Source organism: Phaeodactylum tricornutum, chromosome 2 (genome assembly GCF_000150955.2).
Source record: "Phaeodactylum tricornutum CCAP 1055/1 chromosome 2, whole genome shotgun sequence".
Lineage (NCBI taxonomy): Eukaryota > Bacillariophyta > Bacillariophyceae > Surirellales > Neidiaceae > Phaeodactylum > Phaeodactylum tricornutum.
In genome coordinates, this window is record NC_011670.1 from 736670 (window position 1) to 754953 (window position 18284).

At 49.3% G+C, this 18284-nt stretch overlaps 5 protein-coding genes across 5 annotated transcripts; 2 read left to right on the forward strand and 3 right to left on the reverse strand.

Annotated features, from left to right (window-relative positions):
• Window positions 1-60: 60 nt before the first annotated feature.
• On the reverse strand, window positions 61-2868 carry PHATRDRAFT_32759 (predicted protein; the record flags this gene model as incomplete). Its single annotated transcript, XM_002177958.1, has 5 exons — window positions 61-395; window positions 421-605; window positions 651-660; window positions 688-1618; window positions 1693-2868. Coding segments are annotated over 5 exons (2637 nt in total), but the record flags the coding sequence as incomplete, so codon positions are not given.
• Window positions 2869-3213: 345 nt separating this feature from the next.
• Window positions 3214-4128, reverse strand: CDKD1 (predicted protein; the record flags this gene model as incomplete). Its single annotated transcript, XM_002177959.1, has 1 exon — window positions 3214-4128. The coding sequence occupies one exon, from the start codon at window positions 4126-4128 to the stop codon at window positions 3214-3216; it is 915 nt and encodes a 304-aa protein (XP_002177995.1).
• Window positions 4129-4483: 355 nt separating this feature from the next.
• PHATRDRAFT_18194 (predicted protein) lies at window positions 4484-4896 on the forward strand (the record flags this gene model as incomplete). The annotated part of the gene is made up of 2 exons (XM_002177640.1): window positions 4484-4759; window positions 4814-4896. Coding segments are annotated over exons 1-2 (306 nt in total), but the record flags the coding sequence as incomplete, so codon positions are not given.
• A 2781-nt stretch (window positions 4897-7677) lies between these two features.
• Window positions 7678-12008, forward strand: PHATRDRAFT_18197 (predicted protein; the record flags this gene model as incomplete). The annotated part of the gene is made up of 7 exons (XM_002177641.1): window positions 7678-8230; window positions 8301-8947; window positions 9128-10213; window positions 10284-10377; window positions 10450-10616; window positions 10687-11290; window positions 11362-12008. The coding sequence occupies exons 1-7, from the start codon at window positions 7969-7971 to the stop codon at window positions 12006-12008; spliced, it is 3507 nt and encodes a 1168-aa protein (XP_002177677.1). The 5' UTR covers window positions 7678-7968.
• Window positions 11961-17335, reverse strand: PHATRDRAFT_43537 (predicted protein; the record flags this gene model as incomplete). The annotated part of the gene is made up of 7 exons (XM_002177960.1): window positions 11961-12679; window positions 12751-12849; window positions 12930-14221; window positions 14301-14605; window positions 14701-16516; window positions 16560-17223; window positions 17288-17335. The coding sequence occupies 7 exons, from the start codon at window positions 17333-17335 to the stop codon at window positions 12044-12046; spliced, it is 4860 nt and encodes a 1619-aa protein (XP_002177996.1). The 3' UTR covers window positions 11961-12043.
• Window positions 17336-18284: the final 949 nt, after the last annotated feature.

Below are 18284 nucleotides of genomic sequence, written 5' to 3' on the forward strand. Positions count from 1 at the left end.
TCTGAACGACTTTCGAAAGTCGTCTACTTTTTGTCTCATTTGACTCAGATCCGAGTTGACTTTGGACGCAACAGTCGATCCTTGATCTTGCAACGCCTGAACACGCTCTGATACAATCGTAGCACCGGTAATACCTGCTGCAGCTCCCTTCATTGCGTTGACTGGATCCAAACCGAACTTCTCGAGGTGGGCAGCTTGCTCGTTTCGTTTCATACCTTTCAGTGACATCACAATTTGCAACTCGAGCGCTGATCCACTCGCCCACTGAACTCTAAAGTTCTCAATAAGGAGATCAATAGGTGTTCCGACCAATTTAAGAAGCGTTTCGATCCTTCCAAAATGCTTCTGTACCATTTTTGTGTACATCGCCGGGGCGATGGTTGATCCTCCGCTTGCTGCCTTTTTTCCTGGAGAACTTACTTTTTCTAGGACAGGTAACTTTAAAAAGAGCGTCTTCAAATTGTAAACGTCCAATAGCAGCTGCTGAGTGCCAGGCTCGCTGATCCTCTTCAGACGGATCACAGTATCGTAGTAATTGGTACAAAATGAGACAGCAAATTTGTCGCAGAAGTTTCTGAAGTAAGAGGTTGGAAGCAGCTTTCGGACTACAAGGGATAGTAATTCATTGCAAATGCTGTGAGTAGACTGACAGTGGATACACTGTATGGCAAAGATCAGATAACTTACGAGTCAGAATTACGGGCTCAATCTCTTCGTGCATGGAGCGAACATAAGTACTCTCTTCTCCGACGGAATCGTAAATGGCCCAGTTTGTTGCAGCCAGAAGTTTGAGAGCACTCTCTGTTCGATTTGTTAGTCCGGACACAAGAACTCGAATGGCCTTGGCAGTAATGTCGTGGAAAGTCTCTTGATCACTCATCATATCAATTTTTGACTTGTAAGGCTCGTCTACAGTGTCCCGAATAAGATCTTCCAGAGCTTCGACTGTATCTGCGGAATATTCACAGGTACTAATCACGTGGCAAACCGTGACTTCCTCTCCACTGGGTAATCGGTACGAAGCCGCCGGGCTCGACTCCTGCTTACTGGTACTGCCTCCAAATGATGCGGGAATCGAAATGGCGCCAACAAGATTCCCGCTTGTACCTGTCATTGGCGACGGCAGTTTGCCGTCAAGGATCTGAGCATATTTGCGCAGGGAGTCCCTAAAGGCTTGATACAGTAAGAAAAACGCCTTGCCTTTCGTCAGCGCCGTACATCGTGTAATACTTCCTTTGATATAAACGAACATGTTTGTTGAAGAGATGAAGACAGGACGCTCGCCACGTGTGTCCACCTTTCGGTCTTCTAGCGCTTCAACTAGGTGTTCGTCCATGCTTTGGCTTTCCAGTTCAATGTAGGGCGCCATATAATTTTCGTAAGCTGCTGATGCGATTCCAATTAACGGATCAATTGGTTCGCAGTTTTCATCTGTTCCTTTCACTTCGGCCTCTAGCTGCTCAGATTTGAATACGGTACCGCGTTTCTGTTGCAGCCATTTGGTGATCTCCTTTTCAAAGACAATCGTCTTTTGCAAAGCTTTCAAAAGAATTGTAGCATTACTAGCGTCAGGGTCCTTCCTTGGTCCGTCCAGCAAGGCCATAATGTGATCACGAGTCTATGTCAAAAGGGCAACAAATGATGAATAAGACCAACAACATGCCCTAATTTCCAACTCTTAGAGCAACGTACCAATTGCAAGAAGACGCGGGCCATGGAAGCCTGCAGATTCCAGTCAGATGGAAATACATCCGGGAATTTTGCATCCACATCTTGCAAAATTTGTCGAAACCAAATAAATCTTTTTTCGACGTGGTCCAAACCCGCATTGCTTTCTGCCTCGGAGGGTCTTGACTCAGGCGTAGATGCTACTTTGAAACTGGAAACACGCTTCGGTGGATCACTCGGAATCTTCTCTTCCCTGGATGCGGGCGCGAAGGTTTGCAAATACTCAGCTAGATGGTCCTGACAAAATTCGTGAATGAATTGAACGCGGACCTCCGTGCCGAGTGCATCTAGAAGCTGAACTCCTCCTTTCATGACAGTTGGGGGCATAACGTCGTCTCTTATTTCGGGTAACATTTCGTTGGAACCGTTTCGATGGGGCGACGCTGCACGTTCCATTTCGATCGCTTTAGTCGGTCCAAAGGCTGCAACTCGAAAGCCGCGTACCAGTCCTACTCGCAAGGTGCTCTGTAGATCCACTACTTTTTCCGACAGTAGACGCATCGGTTCAACTTTGGATATGTAGCCGTCGAAGTGCTGTAACAAAAGGTGAGTGGCGTCAACTAAGTGAGCGGCTACTGGGTAGTCGGGGAAAGGAATCTGGACGGCTGTGTTGCGAAGCTGTTCTACGGCATGAACCAGCATATGCAATCGCTTGAGTGTAGTGATAGTCCGCTGGAGGTGGCGCTTTGCGCAATCCAAACGTTTCATATCCTTCGTGATTTCAAGCACGGCGCGTTCACTCTGTGAGGCCTTCTCTTTCACACGCAGGACGCGCTGATGCAGCTCCACGACGGAGACTTGGGCCTCTTGGATGTGTCGGCGGGTTGATTCGGCCGTTTCCGACTGTCGCTGTAGGGCGATCGCGATACGCTCGTCAAGTGCCTCCCTACGTTCCGATACGGCGTGTTGCAAATCGGGTAATTGCTGAACCAAACTAGCTTCGGTAGCGTAATGTTGGTTAAGAAAGGCAATCGGATCAAACTTACTGGTCTTTTGGCCGGATCCCATGGTTGACAACCGTTGGTCCAGCGTATTTAGAAGGCTTTCTGGGTCCATTGCCAAGTTTGCCATCGGCGGTGCTCCGCTCAGAGTAGCATCGTTCGCTTCTTTCGGAGGCGATAGAGGGGGTTCTGACGCCATGGCTTGACACACGAAACAAATTTCGTCAGCAACCTTTTTCAAAAGTGCAATCCCCCGAGAAACCGTATCAGCCCTGTATTATGCCTACAAGAAAGCTCTAAATCGCGAAAGCCAATGTGTTGATTAATACCGAAATGATCAGCGAGCGGTGAAAATACCAAACAGCATTGCGGTCATTCATTCGCGGCATGTTCAACTGACAGTAAATTTCGCTGTTTGATCGACTGTTACAGTTTGGATCCCGTTCACAGTCAATCGTGTTTCAGTGAACACAACCCGGAAATAGTGGCATTTTTTTTCTATTTCAGGCCTGATGGTAGGTAGCTATCTAAAAACGTGCCAACACTATGCGGTTAAAACTAGCTTTTCCTTCAAAGTCGGTACGGGATCGTTGGAAAAGTAGGGATGGCTGAGACACTGCGTTGCTGTGAAGCGCATATTGGGATCCAGAACGAGAATCGATCGCAGCAGCGATATAGCGTCCTTGGGTGCCGCGGTAAAGATTTCGTCAAAGGGTATAGCTGTTGTTTCGTCCCATTCCAACCCTCGGGTGCACAATGGTAATGTTTGAAAGTCGGCCCAATTTGTTTCGTTGGGTGTCCCAAAAACGGTAAAAATAGTATCCAATTGGGATAAATCGGTTTGTCCCTGTAGGAATGGTCTCCGCAGAAGTAATTCCGCAAAGATACAACCCACACTCCACATATCGGCGGACGAAGAATATTCCGACGCCCCCAAGAGCAATTCGGGAGGTTTGTACCACAGCGTAATTGCTTGCGGTGACAATCTCGTTTTCGGTGTCCCGTGCATGCGGGCCAGCCCAAAATCCGCCAATTTCATTGTGCCGTCTTCCAAGAACAGCATATTGTCGGGTTTTAGATCACGATGCAGTATCCATCGATCATGACAAGCTGAAATGGCTCGTAGCAAACTCAACAAATGTTGTTTCGTATCCGCCAACGAAATTGATATTGATTTGTTGCCGAGGATCTTCTCCAGATCAGTGAACGCGCATTCGTATACCAAGCACACAGCTTGATCAGGTGTAGTGAAGCAGTCCACCAGCTCGACGATGTTTTCATGTCTGAACTCGCGCAACAGTTTTATTTCCCGGACGGCCGTAAAATTGACCCCCTCTTCCGGCCGTTCAGACTTGATTTTTTTTATTGCCACAACCCGACCGCTTAATTTTTGTTCGGCCTTGTGCACAACACCCCACGTACCCTGCCCGAGAGCGGATAAGACTTTGTAATTTTCCATGCTTCTAATCAACAGTAACTTTGTATAGGAATCGTTTGACGCAACTCCTGTGGCACGAATTTGGCCCCGTTTGTGTAGGAATGCTGTTCTAACGGCGAGTAACTTTGTGTGAAAGAAACCCCCTCTCGGAAAATTTTCCTGGAGCGCTATATTTTCCAAAACAAATATCTCATACGATGTCTGGTTTTTTTTAGAATGGAATATTTTGTATCTTTGCAAAGCATGAATTAGGAAATACTGACATGGATGAGACAGAGTATCCGTGACCGTCTCACAGTCACCATCACAGGCTGTGAAACACACAATTGACTCACTGCCAGTCGGTTTCTTGCCGTCCATATTACTGTTAGATGACACCGGCTGACCTCATCAGTACACAACTGGATCTTTCCCTTTACGTACTATACCATGGACGCTTTGACGGAGGAGGAGGAGGAGGGTACAGTGGCTCAGGCAGCGGACGAGGAGACGCTGGGGGGAGAAGAAATTGCCTCCGCCGCCGGACAGTACAATTGGTCCGCCTTTTACGATGACGAAGGTCGAATTTATTACTACAATAGTACAACCGAAGAAAGCTCTTGGGACGCACCCGCGGAAGGCTTTAATGCAGCTCCAGAACCGGAAGCTGTGGGTGGTCTTGTGGAACCCGTAACTGAGGGCTCCGAAAGGGCAACGGCAGCGACAGCCTCTTGGGTCGTCTACAAGGATGAGGAAGGTCGGGAGTACTACTACAATGTCGAAACGGAAGAAACACAATGGGAGAAACCCGACGGCAATATTGCCTTGGGTCCGGAGGAACCCGATGAGATGGATACCGAAACAGGAGACGCCGTATCCGAGCACGCGGCACTGGTAGACGAATCAAAGTCAATTGAGACTGCCGGGTCTGTCGCCGTCGCCCGGACCACCGATGAGGAAAAGGCAAAATCAGGATCTAGGGAAGGGCCGACTGTGGAAGCGGTTTCACCAGTAGATTTAGAAACCGATCCTGCCGTCAAACGCGTGCAAGATGCTGACGCAGCGCTAAATCAACCGGATTCGATCATGGAACCGTCTTGTATTGCCAACGTAACGGAGCTTGTCACGAGTGAAGGCGGGAATCCCCAAAAGGCCATTGCTGCCTTGATTGACAATTTTGTCGGGCAGACGGCCATTTGTGGTTTACTTGGACGATGGTTGGCTGATTTGCGGGCCAACACACTTAGTAAACCGTCGCCGGAAACCGCTGACGAAATTCGTACCGTCGCGACCAACGTAGTGCACAACGTCGTTAAGGAACGATTTTCCAAAGCCAAAGGTGACAGTATTCTAGATTTGAGCAAGGCAGAGGCGGCGTTTCTAGAAGATATGATGGACTCGCCTCGCTGGCGCCATTTACTGATTGACCTATCTGCGACACACAAGGACAGTGCTGTGTTAACGTACTGCCTGCGAGCCATTTCCAAACGAGGACATCATCGGGAGATTGCGCGGCGCGTCAATCAATCTGATCATTTTTCTGTATTTAACGCTATGCTCTCGTCCGAGTTGGCAGTAATTGGGACACTGGCTATTTCGGCTGAAAGTGAAACTGGTAGTTCAATTGGACTATCGGAGATCGTGGATGATCTGCGACGAGCTTGTACTTCAACAAGCTACACCTACTTGTATTCACTGGAAGTGTTGCGACATCTTAAGTTCAAGGCTCAGCAGGAATTCAATGGAAACTCTTTGTCACGATTTTGTCGTGCCATTCGCAAATGGGAGGTCTTGGGGCAAAGTTTGGAGAGTACAATGATGGATCCGGCATCATTGGAATCCGCGTCAGGTTCATCTCCACTGTTTCGGAAACGAAGACTTGATGTCGCTATTGTAATGAGTGGACTGCACCAACGACAACGCAAACGCAAGCAAAACAAATCAGCTGCGGAAACAAACGGGAAAATACGGGACCCTTGCGCACAATTGGAAACGGCTTTGGCCAACTTTTTGCGGCGATATGCAAACGGAATCCAAGTTGACGACGCCATATTGGATTCCCTGCTGCCGGTGGGATTGGATTTGGATGGTGGCGAGATTTTTGGCAAGCTCGTAATCAAATACCCCCTGGCGATTCAGGCACTGTTGGGGTATTTATTTAAGCCGGGGCCTACTCGAGTAGTAGCACCAGTGGTAAAAAACAAATGCGCGAAGCTCTTGGCGCTGGCTTGTCTAGAAGCTGAAAAGGCTGCTTTTCAAGAAATTGGCGACGCGGTCTCGGTTTCGGAATTCGATGAGGTTACCTTGACTCGGATGATCTTGGAAGGGGCTCAGTTATGTGAGCAATTGGAGACCATGGTATCTTTCCTCGTTGCAGGGGAAGTCAAGCCTGGAGTAGTGCCATCTCCCGGACAAAAGCTGTGCTCACTAGCTTTCCGATGCTCATCAGTAGCGCAAGGAGTTAGTTTATGGGCTCTTGAGTTTACGTCTGGACCGGAATTTGCCGCATCTGCGTCGTTTCCGACCTTGTCGGTCAGCGTACTATCTCTCATTCGGCTTCTTGCAATCCAGCAGCCCTTTACGAGACGCTACGCGTTGGAAATAGCTCTGGCGTTTCTGAGACATTCCAATCGTGATATTTCTTACCAAAAGATCACCGCGATTCGCGAGCAATCACTGCGGCTTCTAATTGTTTTAGTTGTTCAAGGCCAATTTGTTCCTGTCATGGAAAGCATAGCCAAGAGACTGCAACAAGAGCGGGGAGATTCCGATCTCGACGCGTCGCTGGTGCGATACTTTGTTAGCGGGGTATTAGAAGTGGTGCGGTCTCCAGTTTCTAAGTCGTTCGCTCGGTCGCTTGGTGGAATCTTACTAGCACCGAGATGCATCGACGCGATTCGTTCGAGCTATTTTAAGGAAGAGAGTCGTACACAATTGAGGACGTTGCTCATAGCTCTGAAGGAGATGCATTTGTCTGGGAAAGATGGATCTCTAGTCAATACTCTTTTGAAATCATATGGGATCGAGTAGGACGAGATAAAACCTCTATATTTGGGCAATCCTAGCTAATAGTTACGAACAGCTATTCGCCATTAAAATTAGTCTCATACTTGCTAATTTGCCAAAAGGAGCTCACAGTCAACACACTCTGATATAAGTTGTCAACTTTCACTGTTCCAGCCTATCTCGCCTAAAACGCTTGTGAATCGGCTGTTGTATCTGAGTGCGGCGAGCAAGAGGAACCGTCAGGCAATTTCTTTTTCAAAACTTGAAATTTGAATAGAGCTATATGATCCTTACGGCGAAAAATCCACTTTGCAAACGAATTCGAGGCATCCCAAACGACCATGCTCTTCTAAAAATATGTAAATCTGTACATTACTTTTATCCACGGTCTTCAATGTAAATAGTCTCGCTCTGAAAAGTTGAATTGTAACCATGCCAGAGAAGTGCGATAGCTTCGAAACCGAAGGGCAATTCGGAAACGGAAGGACCGTAAAAGATTCGGAGACGACACCACTTGTTAGGTCAGCACCGATAACCCACCATCGAAATGCTGACTCAAATCAACAAGGGCTTGATACTTGGCGGTCGATACTCGGAAGGCTCGTATTTGGCTGGTTTAGTCCCCTCCTGGTCCGCGGAAACGAGAAGCAAAGACTGGATCAGGAAGATCTGAGCCTGATCCCGTTTCCGAAAGACTGCCAAACTTCGACAGTGGCGGCCGCTTTTGAAAAAGCCTGGGGGGAGGAATTGAAAAGGGAAGACCCTAGTCTGTTTCGTGCTCTCCTCGCCTCGTATGGTACTGAATTTGCGAGGGCTGGCTTATTTAAGTTGGTGCATGACTGCTGCGTCTTTGTTGGACCCCAAGTTCTTCATGCTATGATAATGTTTTTACGTAACCCTGACTCTCCACTTTCATATGGCTTAGGCTTGACGACGCTCGTCACATTGTCACAGCTCACAATGAGCCTGTGCCTCCGACATTATTTTTTCAAGTGCTACACTACGGGTTTGCGTGTGCGCACAGCCGTTGTCGTGGCCATCTATCATAAAGCTTTGAAGCTGTCAGCAAGTGAACGGCAAACGCGCTCGTCGGGTGAAATTACGAACCTCATGTCGATTGATGCCCAGAGACTACAAGGTGAGTTCTACTAGTTGTTAATTATTTGGCGAAGCCATTTGGGCTCATCACTCAAAACTTTATCATCCAGACTTGACAACGTACTTGCACGCAATTTGGTATAGTCCCTTGCAAATCAGTCTAGCGCTTTTGTTTCTTTGGAAACAGCTTGGCGCTAGTTCTTTAGGAGGTGTGCTAGTCATTGTGACAATGATTCCAGTGACGAAAATTGTGGCTCAGTGGATGGGATCTATGCAAAAGTTGTTGATGCGAGCTAAGGATCAGCGAGTAGACTTGAACGGAGAGGTTTTGGCCAGCATGAAAGTCGTCAAGTTTCAGGCCTGGGAAGAGCCCTTCCAATCTCGGATCCTTGCCCTTCGTGAGGTGGAACTTCATCAACTTCTTCGCTACTACATTGTGTTGTCGCTTTCTCGAATGCTGTGGACGTTCACGCCGTTGATGGTGGCGCTGGCGACATTCTCCGCCTATGTATGGTCTGGCCATGTTCTTGACGTGGCGTCGGCGTTGACATCACTAGCTCTTTTTGAAATTTTGAGGTTTCCTCTATTTATGCTTCCTCAAATCATTAGCAATATTGTGGAGGCTACGGTGGCATTGAAACGCATTCAATCATTCTTGCTTTGTAAAGATCATAAACCAGTTGAAGCTGGTAATCTCGACAACATCGGCATCAGAATGGAAGGAGTTTCAGCGGCGTATGATTCGAAGCGTCCGAAGGTGAATCCACAAGCTGATCCAGTTGCTTTAGACCTGTTGGATAAACAGTGGGAGGTCAAGCTACTGAAATCTCAGCTAAATGAGGCCGAGCATCTCATAAACCGCCATACGGGCAAGGCGGTTTACGGTTCGAAAAACGAAGGCGATGAGGAAGCTGGGCATAGCCTTCTTTGTCTTAAGCGAATTGAATTTGAATGCAAACCAGGCGAACTTGTAGCTGTCATCGGTAGTGTTGGCTGTGGAAAATCGTCGTTTATAAACGCACTTTTGGGCGAGGTCAGGGCATTGACTGGATCTACTTCCGTTTGTGGAAAGATGGCGTATTTCTCGCAAGTGCCTTTCATTATGAATGCCAGCGTGCGGGACAATATTCTCTTCAGTCATACAGACGAAGAAGTAGATGAAGCGATGTACCAGAGGTGTTTGAGATGCTGCGCCCTGAAGCACGATTTGGATCTTCTCCCTAATGGCGACCGCACCGAAATTGGAGAGAAGGGAATTACATTGTCTGGAGGTCAAAAGGCGCGAGTAGCACTAGCTCGTGTAGTATATCATCGGGCTGACCTTTCTTTGATTGATGATGCTCTGGCAGCTGTTGACGCTCATGTTGCAAAGCAGCTTTTCGAAGAGGCCATCGTGAACGAACTCCTGTCTTGTGGCGCTGCTGGTATGGAGAGCCGCAGCGTTATCATGGTCACAAATGCTCTGCAATATTTATCGCATCCCCGAGTAGACAGAATTATTGTTTTACAGGACGGACACATTGTAGAAAGTGGGACTTACAATGAATTGAAGAACGGAGACTCCGTTTTCGCTGGATTCCTTGCAGTACTACGTGACACTGGTACAGATCTGAGTGGACATCTTGTAGAGGGTGTTGCTAGCAGCGATAGCAACGGCGTTTCTGATGAATCGGGTAATTTAGTATGCACCGGACGAGAAGCGGATATTGAAGCGGAACTCCCGGTGAAACTAATGACCGACGAGTCTCGGCAATCGGGACACGTGAAGCCGAGTGTCTATCTCTCTTGGATCAAAGCAGCTGGTGGGTTGTTTGCCCCTGTCGCAATTCTCTTGGCGTTCGGCTTTGCAGAGGGGATTTCTGTCCTTTCGAATTGGTGGATTACCTACTGGTCCGGACACGGTAGCTTATCAAGCCAATCCCGATTTCTTGCCATCTATGCCCTCATCAACGGGACGGCTGCTCTGTTCGGCCTTTTTAGGACTCTGCTTGTCGTCATTTTTGGTCTAAAAGTCTCCCGAAAGGTGAGACGCCTGTGGAGACAAGAATCATGCACCTACGCTTGCTTCTCACTGTCTCTTTCGTTCACAACAGCTTTTTGCCAACCTACTGTCGGTAATTCTGCACGCTCCCATGTCATTTTTTGATACGACGCCTGTTGGGCGTCTTGTGAATCGATTTAGCAAAGGTAAGAGAAGCTTGTATTTCGGGCCCTGTCGCTAAGCATCTAGGTGATCTGTTTCCCTCATCGTCTTTACAGATATGTATACAATAGATGAGCAGCTAATGGGCACCCTCCGAACATATCTCCAGACACTGTTTGGCGTGTTCAGCACACTGTTGGTGATATCATCTGTGACTCCATTGTTTCTGTTGTGCTTGGTGCCCATGCTCATATTCTATTTGAAAGAGCAATCTTTTTTCACTGTAAGTCAGTCTGGCCGAAGTTCTAAGACGCCCAGTACAGCCTTTCTGACATTCTGCTGCGTAAACGAAGATTTCTTACAGAGAGCTGAAAAGACTGGACTCGGTGAGCCGGAGTCCAATTTACGCGTTGCTTGGCGAAAGCGTAGATGGCGTTGCTGTGATACGGGCCTTTGCTGCCCAAAAAAGTCTTCTCTGTCGCCTAACCGATATGTTGGATATTCAGCAACATGCGTACTTTCTTACTTGCGCAGCGCAGTCCTGGCTCGCTGTTCGTCTTGAGCTGATTGGAACACTAATTGTAACATTTGCGGCTTTGAGTGCAGTATTGGAGCACACCAGATCCGGAGCCGACGGAACCTTTGCGGGTTTGGCAGGGCTGTCGATCTCGTATGCGCTATCGGTTACGCAATCGCTGAACTGGAGCGTTCGAATGGCAAGTGATATGGAGGCGAATATGGTGGCTGTTGAACGAGTTGAAGAGTACTCCAACATTCAGTCCGAAGGCCTGAGATCAACTCCTGTTGACGCAAAACTCCCTCAAGTGTGGCCTCCGAAAGGGGCGATTGAGTTCACAGAAGTCAGGCTACGATATAGACCGGGTTTGCCTTTTGTTCTAAAGGGCTTAAATTTGACTATTCCTCCCGGGAGCAAAATAGGAGTTGTTGGTCGTACAGGTAAGAGGAATCATAGGAAGTCAACCGTTCTTACATTGACGGTAATCTTACGATGTTTCTAATCGTGTAAGGGGCGGGGAAATCGACGCTAATGATAGCTCTGATGCGCATTGTTGATGTAACGGAAGGAACCATAAAGATTGATGGTACAGATATATCGGAGATTGGATTGGCGAGGCTCAGACGAACTCTGGCTGTTATTCCTCAGGACCCTGTCCTTTTTAGCGGATCCGTCAGATCAAATCTTGATCCGTTCCATGAATACGAAGACGATGCTTTGTTAGATATTCTAGACCGCGTTGGGCTGTACGCACGGTCTAGGACCTCTTCAACTCAGAGTCTCCCATCCCTTGGCCAAATCTGTATTCGAACCCTTACGGATGTCATAGCTGAAGGGGGCATTAACTTTTCTGTCGGCCAGCGTCAGTTGCTGGTAATAGCTCGTGCACTTTTGCGAGGGGCGAAGATTGTTATAATGGACGAGGCAACTGCAGCAGTTGATGCTGGAACGGACGCTGCAATCCAGAAAGTAATTCGGACTGAATTCACAGAGGCGACATGCATCACGGTGGCCCATAGAATCAACACTATTTTGGATAGCGATTACATCCTGGTTATGTCGGACGGAAAGGCGGAAGAATTCGACAAACCTGATATGCTACTAAAAAAAGGAGGATTGTTTCGTGATTTAGTAAGAGCTTCTGCTGATAATACCTAAACTTTAAGAAACCTTCCTTTTTGAATGTTCGCGGGTCAATCATTTTTGCCTGCAACCGCAAAACCAATCACTTCCTCCAGTTTCACTTTCTCTTTGTGGGTTGGAGCCAAAACGGTGATTCGTTCTTGTTTTCCGGCACCTTTTCCAAATACACTAATGACTCTACGCGAATCTTCGGGCTTAATGGCTTTCATTTCCAAAGGCGTTGGCGTCGCTAAGCCGGCGTGCCCTTGAAGAAACAATTGCCCTTCAGCTGCGTCGCCGTTATCAAACGCCATCGCTGACTTCCACCAAAGGAGTCTGTGTCCATGAATAACGGCAAATGCGGTTCTCCATACGATTTCGCTGGCGCCGCTCTCAACAGTCGTCGTCATTATTTCTAGCATTGAATACCACTGCGCTCGCCACAACCGTTGCAATCTCAAATTACGTCTGGTTTGCGCAGACATTTCAAACTCACGGAAGCAAACACGGCGGGCTTCCCAGTAGTACGTCATCCGAAGGTCTTCCTCCGTGGGTAGACCTCGAATGGCATTCACAACCCACGATAGTACTGAATGTGGCTTCGCCTCCATTTCGTGTTTGTTATCAGTTCTACTACTCGAGAGGAAAGTTTCAATCTTCTGCGCGCCGTCAACGAAGCGCGCATGGAAAGATGTGACGTAAGGGGTCTAAAGGGTTCAGAGACAAGCCGTTGAGAGTTGGTGCGGACGAAGGCGGGGTCAGTAGTAAAAATACTTACTATTGCCGCAGCCAGAAGAATGAATTTTGTTGGCACAATAGCCATCAACATCCACATCAAAACAAGAAGCAGCAAAAGGACCGAGGACTTAAATGGGTCCTAGTGAAGAGAGATTCAGTCGGTGTCAGGAGGATTCTCCGGCGCAGCTCCGTGCTTTCGACTCACTTTTTCTAACGTACCGAGAAAGTTAACAGATTTTTAAGCGCTTCAACAGTATCCAAGATATTTCCTAGTGCTGTCTGGACTGCCAACAAACTTCCACTTATTGATCTTACGGAATTGAAGGCACCAACAGAGCTACTGACAATGGTTTTCCTTTGCTCTGTAACCAATACAGCGGATCTCATCAATTCTTCTTGAATGACCAGCGAAGCTTCCCGCTCGGTTTCACTCGCGCCTGCAAATTCGGTTTTTGGAGGGCTCCAAAGAATCCGGATATGTATCATGGGGGAGTGATCGTTTGGCTTCCCGGTGGGTTCTGGGAAATCCTCTGGTGGTAGACCCTGAGTACCCACATCTCCTACTTGGAACCAACCGACAACTTCTCCAGAGTCGATCAAGCGAGCAAAGGGTATGCAAACTTCGCCAAGCACAAATTCAGAACCAGGTAGTGGGCCAGTGAACTTCACCTCAAACACTACTCCAGCACAAGATGACTTCCACGAATCGAGCCTATGCAAATCTTTGCGAATTTCTGTGAAAGGCTGAAGTATTGGAATTGCGACTGTAGCCGATTCGCCGTTATTTCTGATATCGAATGCATCTCCGTAAGTGGGTAAAGCAAGTTTGAGTCGTTTACAGATATCGCCCGGAACCACTCTTTCCCATATTGGATTTGACATATAAACAAAGTCAGTGGTACATATATCAAGGGTAACTGCGGCCGATTTGTCGACTTTCATCAGCTGCGTTGCCTTTTTCGGAGACGCGTATCTTGCCAAATCCCAGTACACCCGGCATCCAACGTTCCCGGAAAATCCAAGTTCCGGTGAGAGTAAGTTTTTTCCTTTGTCGACCTTGATTTGGAGCATTCCAAACGGACGGTGGATCTTATAGTTGACCACGACCTTTTCTGCTTTCCGTCGAGCGCTTTGCTGACGCTTGATGAAGCTAGACTTGAGGCTCTCCTTTCTTTTTCGCATCATCGCAAGGTACACAAGAATAATAATAAGGAAAGATATTGGAGTGCACCCGAAATATGCAGGGTTGAAACGGACGCAGTAGACTATAACAAAGACTAAAGATAGTAGCGTCAACAACGGACTCTCCCAGCTCGTGATGTATTGACATGTGTCAAATACCCCCTTAATGTCATCCAACAAAAATGAAATACGAGAAAAATGAAGCTGTAAAACATTCATATTCAGGTCCCCTTGCGGTCGTGAAGGACACGCTTGTGGATTGCTGCCATAAAGGCTTTGGAAATTTTCCTCTACTACAGATTGGAGATCGACCCAACCAACGATTGACCCTGTTTGAAGTCAGACAATATAAATGGACAACGTAAGAATGACAGCATGAATAGTAACACGAACAAAGATAGCACTTACCATCATGATCTTGCTCTGGCGCAAGTGGGAAGTGATCGTACCCAAAAGCTTTCGATGATGTTGTTGCACGGACACCCTGCTTTGCATCCGCCCACGTGACTGGCATAGCAAACTTTGCACGTCCAGTCCGTATCTCAATTTTCCATCGCAGCATGCCTTTGAAAGAAGGCGGACCCTTGTGTATAGACATCAAACCCAATCCATGATGTTCTACGTTGTGGTCTCGTTGCTTTTGTAGAAGAATCTGCGTAGAAACCAGGGCCGACCCCACCGCGCGATCCGTCTCCGCATTGACTATTTCTATTCTGAACTCGGTGCCATAATGATGGCTTCTCAACAAGTGGTGGGCAATGTGAGTGTACATGATGCAGTTTTCCGGCGTGAAACGATCAAAACGTACATGTTAAATTGCATTTCGGCTTTATCAAACCTAGGCTTTCCTGAATTTTGCACGGTAGCGGTCCTTTTTGTAAGATCGCTTTCTGTGGTAGCGACTCGTATATAATAGTCTCCTGTTTTCCAAGTCATTTCTTCAGCTGTGACATCTTCCACATCTGCTGTTGGTGGCAGAGGCTCTCTCAATACCGTAGCCTGCAAAAAATGCAGTCGAACACGACCAATACCATGTGATTCCTCCGCGTCCAAAGCGAGGGATCCTCCCCGGTCAGAGTCCTCGACTGCCACGAATGACTGATTATTCTTCCTGTGGCCCTCTTTTATCAAGGTGTCCTCCTTGGGAGCAAGAATGTTAAGGAGATTCTCTGTGGTCAACTTGTTCTGTATGGACTTTTCCACAGCTTTCCGGGCGATAGCTGAACCACAGGGGCACTCCACGTCCACCTGGAGTTGGCAATCACGACAGCAGTCCAAGTTGCAAGCTTCGCAATGGAATGCCGAGTGTTTGGTCAATCCTGACATGATACTACGGTGACAAACACAGCACTGGGCCGGTGTATAGAACGTTTTCAAGCTCAATAAATGTGAACGATGTGGCAGGGAGTGGACCTCCCTCCGTTGTAGTGAATTGTGGGAGACAGAAAATCCAGCCTGCGATCGATCATCCTGTGGGTGTGGCGCGGACGGCTCGGCGGACGGTAGAGCAGCGTTCCCTTCTCTCGTGTCTCCAATTGTCATCGACACGTCGACACTCCCACGGGTGTTCGCTACATTCTCAATGGTGTCCAAAGGTGACGAAAGTAGAAGTGGCTCGGCCGGTTCAAACATGGCTTCCATTTGCATCAGTGGGGCATGGTCTTCGTGGTCACCGGTAGTAGTCAAGAACCATTGTCGTTTCGCCAAACGCGGCGAGCGCAAGAGCGACTCACACGATAGCTCCAAAGAGCACATGGTAAAGTCGAACATGCCGAGCGTGCTGAAAACGAGATCGATGTGTACGAACGGAATCGGGCTGTCGGCACTCGAATACGCATGCACCATGGACGTCGGCTTGGTCTCGTCTTCGTCCCACTGTGCGCAAACGCCATGGTGATCCGAGGGACCAGAGAAAGCGCGAGTCGAATCCGTCCTTACTTTTCCTTTCCACGGAGTCAACGAGAGGACTGCTTGGACGCTCGAGCCGACCGAGCACGGTAGCCGTTGTGCTCGTAGGAGGCGGACGTGTACGACACCCTTGCGATTCATACGAAAGTCCCACGGCCCAAAGTCGTCCTCGTCAACCCACGACACGAGATGACGACCGACTTCAAATTCGGAACGTAACTCGACCTGACGTGGGACGCCGTTCCGGTGAGGAAAAGTCGGTGGCCCCGAATCATCGTCTTTGCGAATACTGTCGTCCGCCAAGGCCCCGTCGCGAGACTCTGGCACAGTCTCCAAGGAACAGTGTTCGGAATCAAAAGTGTCGGATTGTTCATCATTGTCGTATTCTGCCGGTGGGAAAGTTGATCCTTGCTGGGATGAAGGAGCGATTTCCGACGTGGAATCGGTCGTGCTCGGAACGTGTACGGTAGACGAGGAGTGTGTGGATGCCACACGGTTTGTGTGTTCCGTATCTTCCCGAAACGAGGCACTCCTTTCGGAAGAGGTAGACACGGCACCTCCTTGTTCCATTTCTGGTTCGTCCGTTGCCAGGCACACTGATTCGGGAGCAAATTTGGTGGACGTTACGAACCGTTCGCCGTCGTGGTGAATGCCGTTCGAAAGGGCCGGTGCCGACCCAATTCCCTCCACACTGTCGTGTAATACTAACCTGGGCCCTGGATGGTATTGTGAGAACTTTGTCGCGGGACCATTACTGACAACAGGTGCGAGTCTTGTGTTTGACGAGTTTGTTGTCGTCGACGTGGTCCGTTCGTCGGGAAACAAGGCGATGGGTACGGCGGACTGTTGGTTGGTTGTTTCTCGACACGGTGGCTGTCTCGTCGTCGTCGTGGTGTTCATCAGTCGAGACCGCGGGGTGCTGTTCCGCCCCATCATCCCGGAACCTCCCAACGGCGGTACACGGATCAAGACTCAATGGGTCCGTGGGTTCCGAAGCAGCACTACCGTCAATCGTTGACGAATCGGCGGGCCGCCGACGTCGGACACTGTACGGACGAGACCGGACGGGTGTGGACGTCGTTGTCATTTTCGTTGCACGAGGAGTGCGTTGGAGTCGTCCGGGCACCCGTACCGGTGTGTAGTACGTGGTGTGTGTGGAGGATGGTGGTGGTTGCGTGTGACTGCTGTCGAGACTCGAATGGTCCTCCCCGACACTGGTGCTACTCGAACCGGGGACAAAGCGAGGAATCGTCACGGGTACCGACACGAACGTCACGGCGTCTTCGAGAAAGAGTTCTTCTTCGTCATTGTCGTCCAAACCACGAGTGGTCGACGGGTTTGGAGGGGCAACGTCGGAACGGGTCTCGGCCGGGGTCCGTGACGTGAGGCCCTGGTCGAGGACGTCGTCCAATTTATTGAGCCACTGCATGATACACCACAATGTAGAGTTGTTGTTGGTGAAGAACGGAATGCTCGAATCACCGTACCACGAGGAGATTGACGGGACGGGGTCGACCACGAAGGATTTCGCCCATGGAGTTCCCCGAGTGCAAGGATGATGCGAGGTATACCCACAGGTAGTTGAGAGTCTGTTTGCAGTGAGGGGTTGCGTTTGGGTTCGCGAGTTCCCATGGAACCCTGACCCTGATACAACAGTCGACGACCGACACAACCAATCCTTGGAATGTGCGGGGACGGACGGTTTCGACTCATGTAACCTGTCATGTAAAAGCGACCGACCGCACGACTCTTTTGCCCACGACGTGTACACGTAGACATGTATTTGTACGTACCTCGTATCCTCCCATCCTACCTACCTACCTACCTACCTACCAACCATTCTAGTATTCTCTATACACACACACACGTAAACACGTACATTTACACATCACTCTATGACTAGTCCGGAACCGACGGCGGCGGAGCGTCAACGCCAGCGTCTCGCGGCGTGGCGGCGCAAACGATCGCTCCCACCGGAAGCACCCGTCGTCGTGTCCTTGTCCTTGTCCACCAAACGTGCCGCGACGCACCGTTCCCGGTCTACCGTGACCAATCCTTTGGGCGACAGCAGTAGTGACGACGATGACCCTGCGGCTCGTTCCGATGCCCACCGGCGGCGTCCCGCACTCGACTGGGAGGACGATACGAACAATGTCCGGGAGACTCTGCCATTGAGCAAACGGGGACGTTGGGACAACGCCGGGAGTGACGAATCCAACAACAATTCCAACAACAACAACAACTCATCGAATCAGGACGCCTTGGACCAATTCATGGCTAAATTGCACGCCGGAGCCCTCGGCACCGTGCCTTTCAGTGCCACGGGCGTGGCGATTGACGTGGGAGGATCCATGGTCCGTCCCGGGTCCCACCGGCACCCGCATCCCCTCACGGGCGGCGTCGCGACCGCCGCCGATATTCCCACCGCGCCGTCGGATACCGACGGACACTACCAACCCAACGATTGGTTGAGTGAAGCGTCCG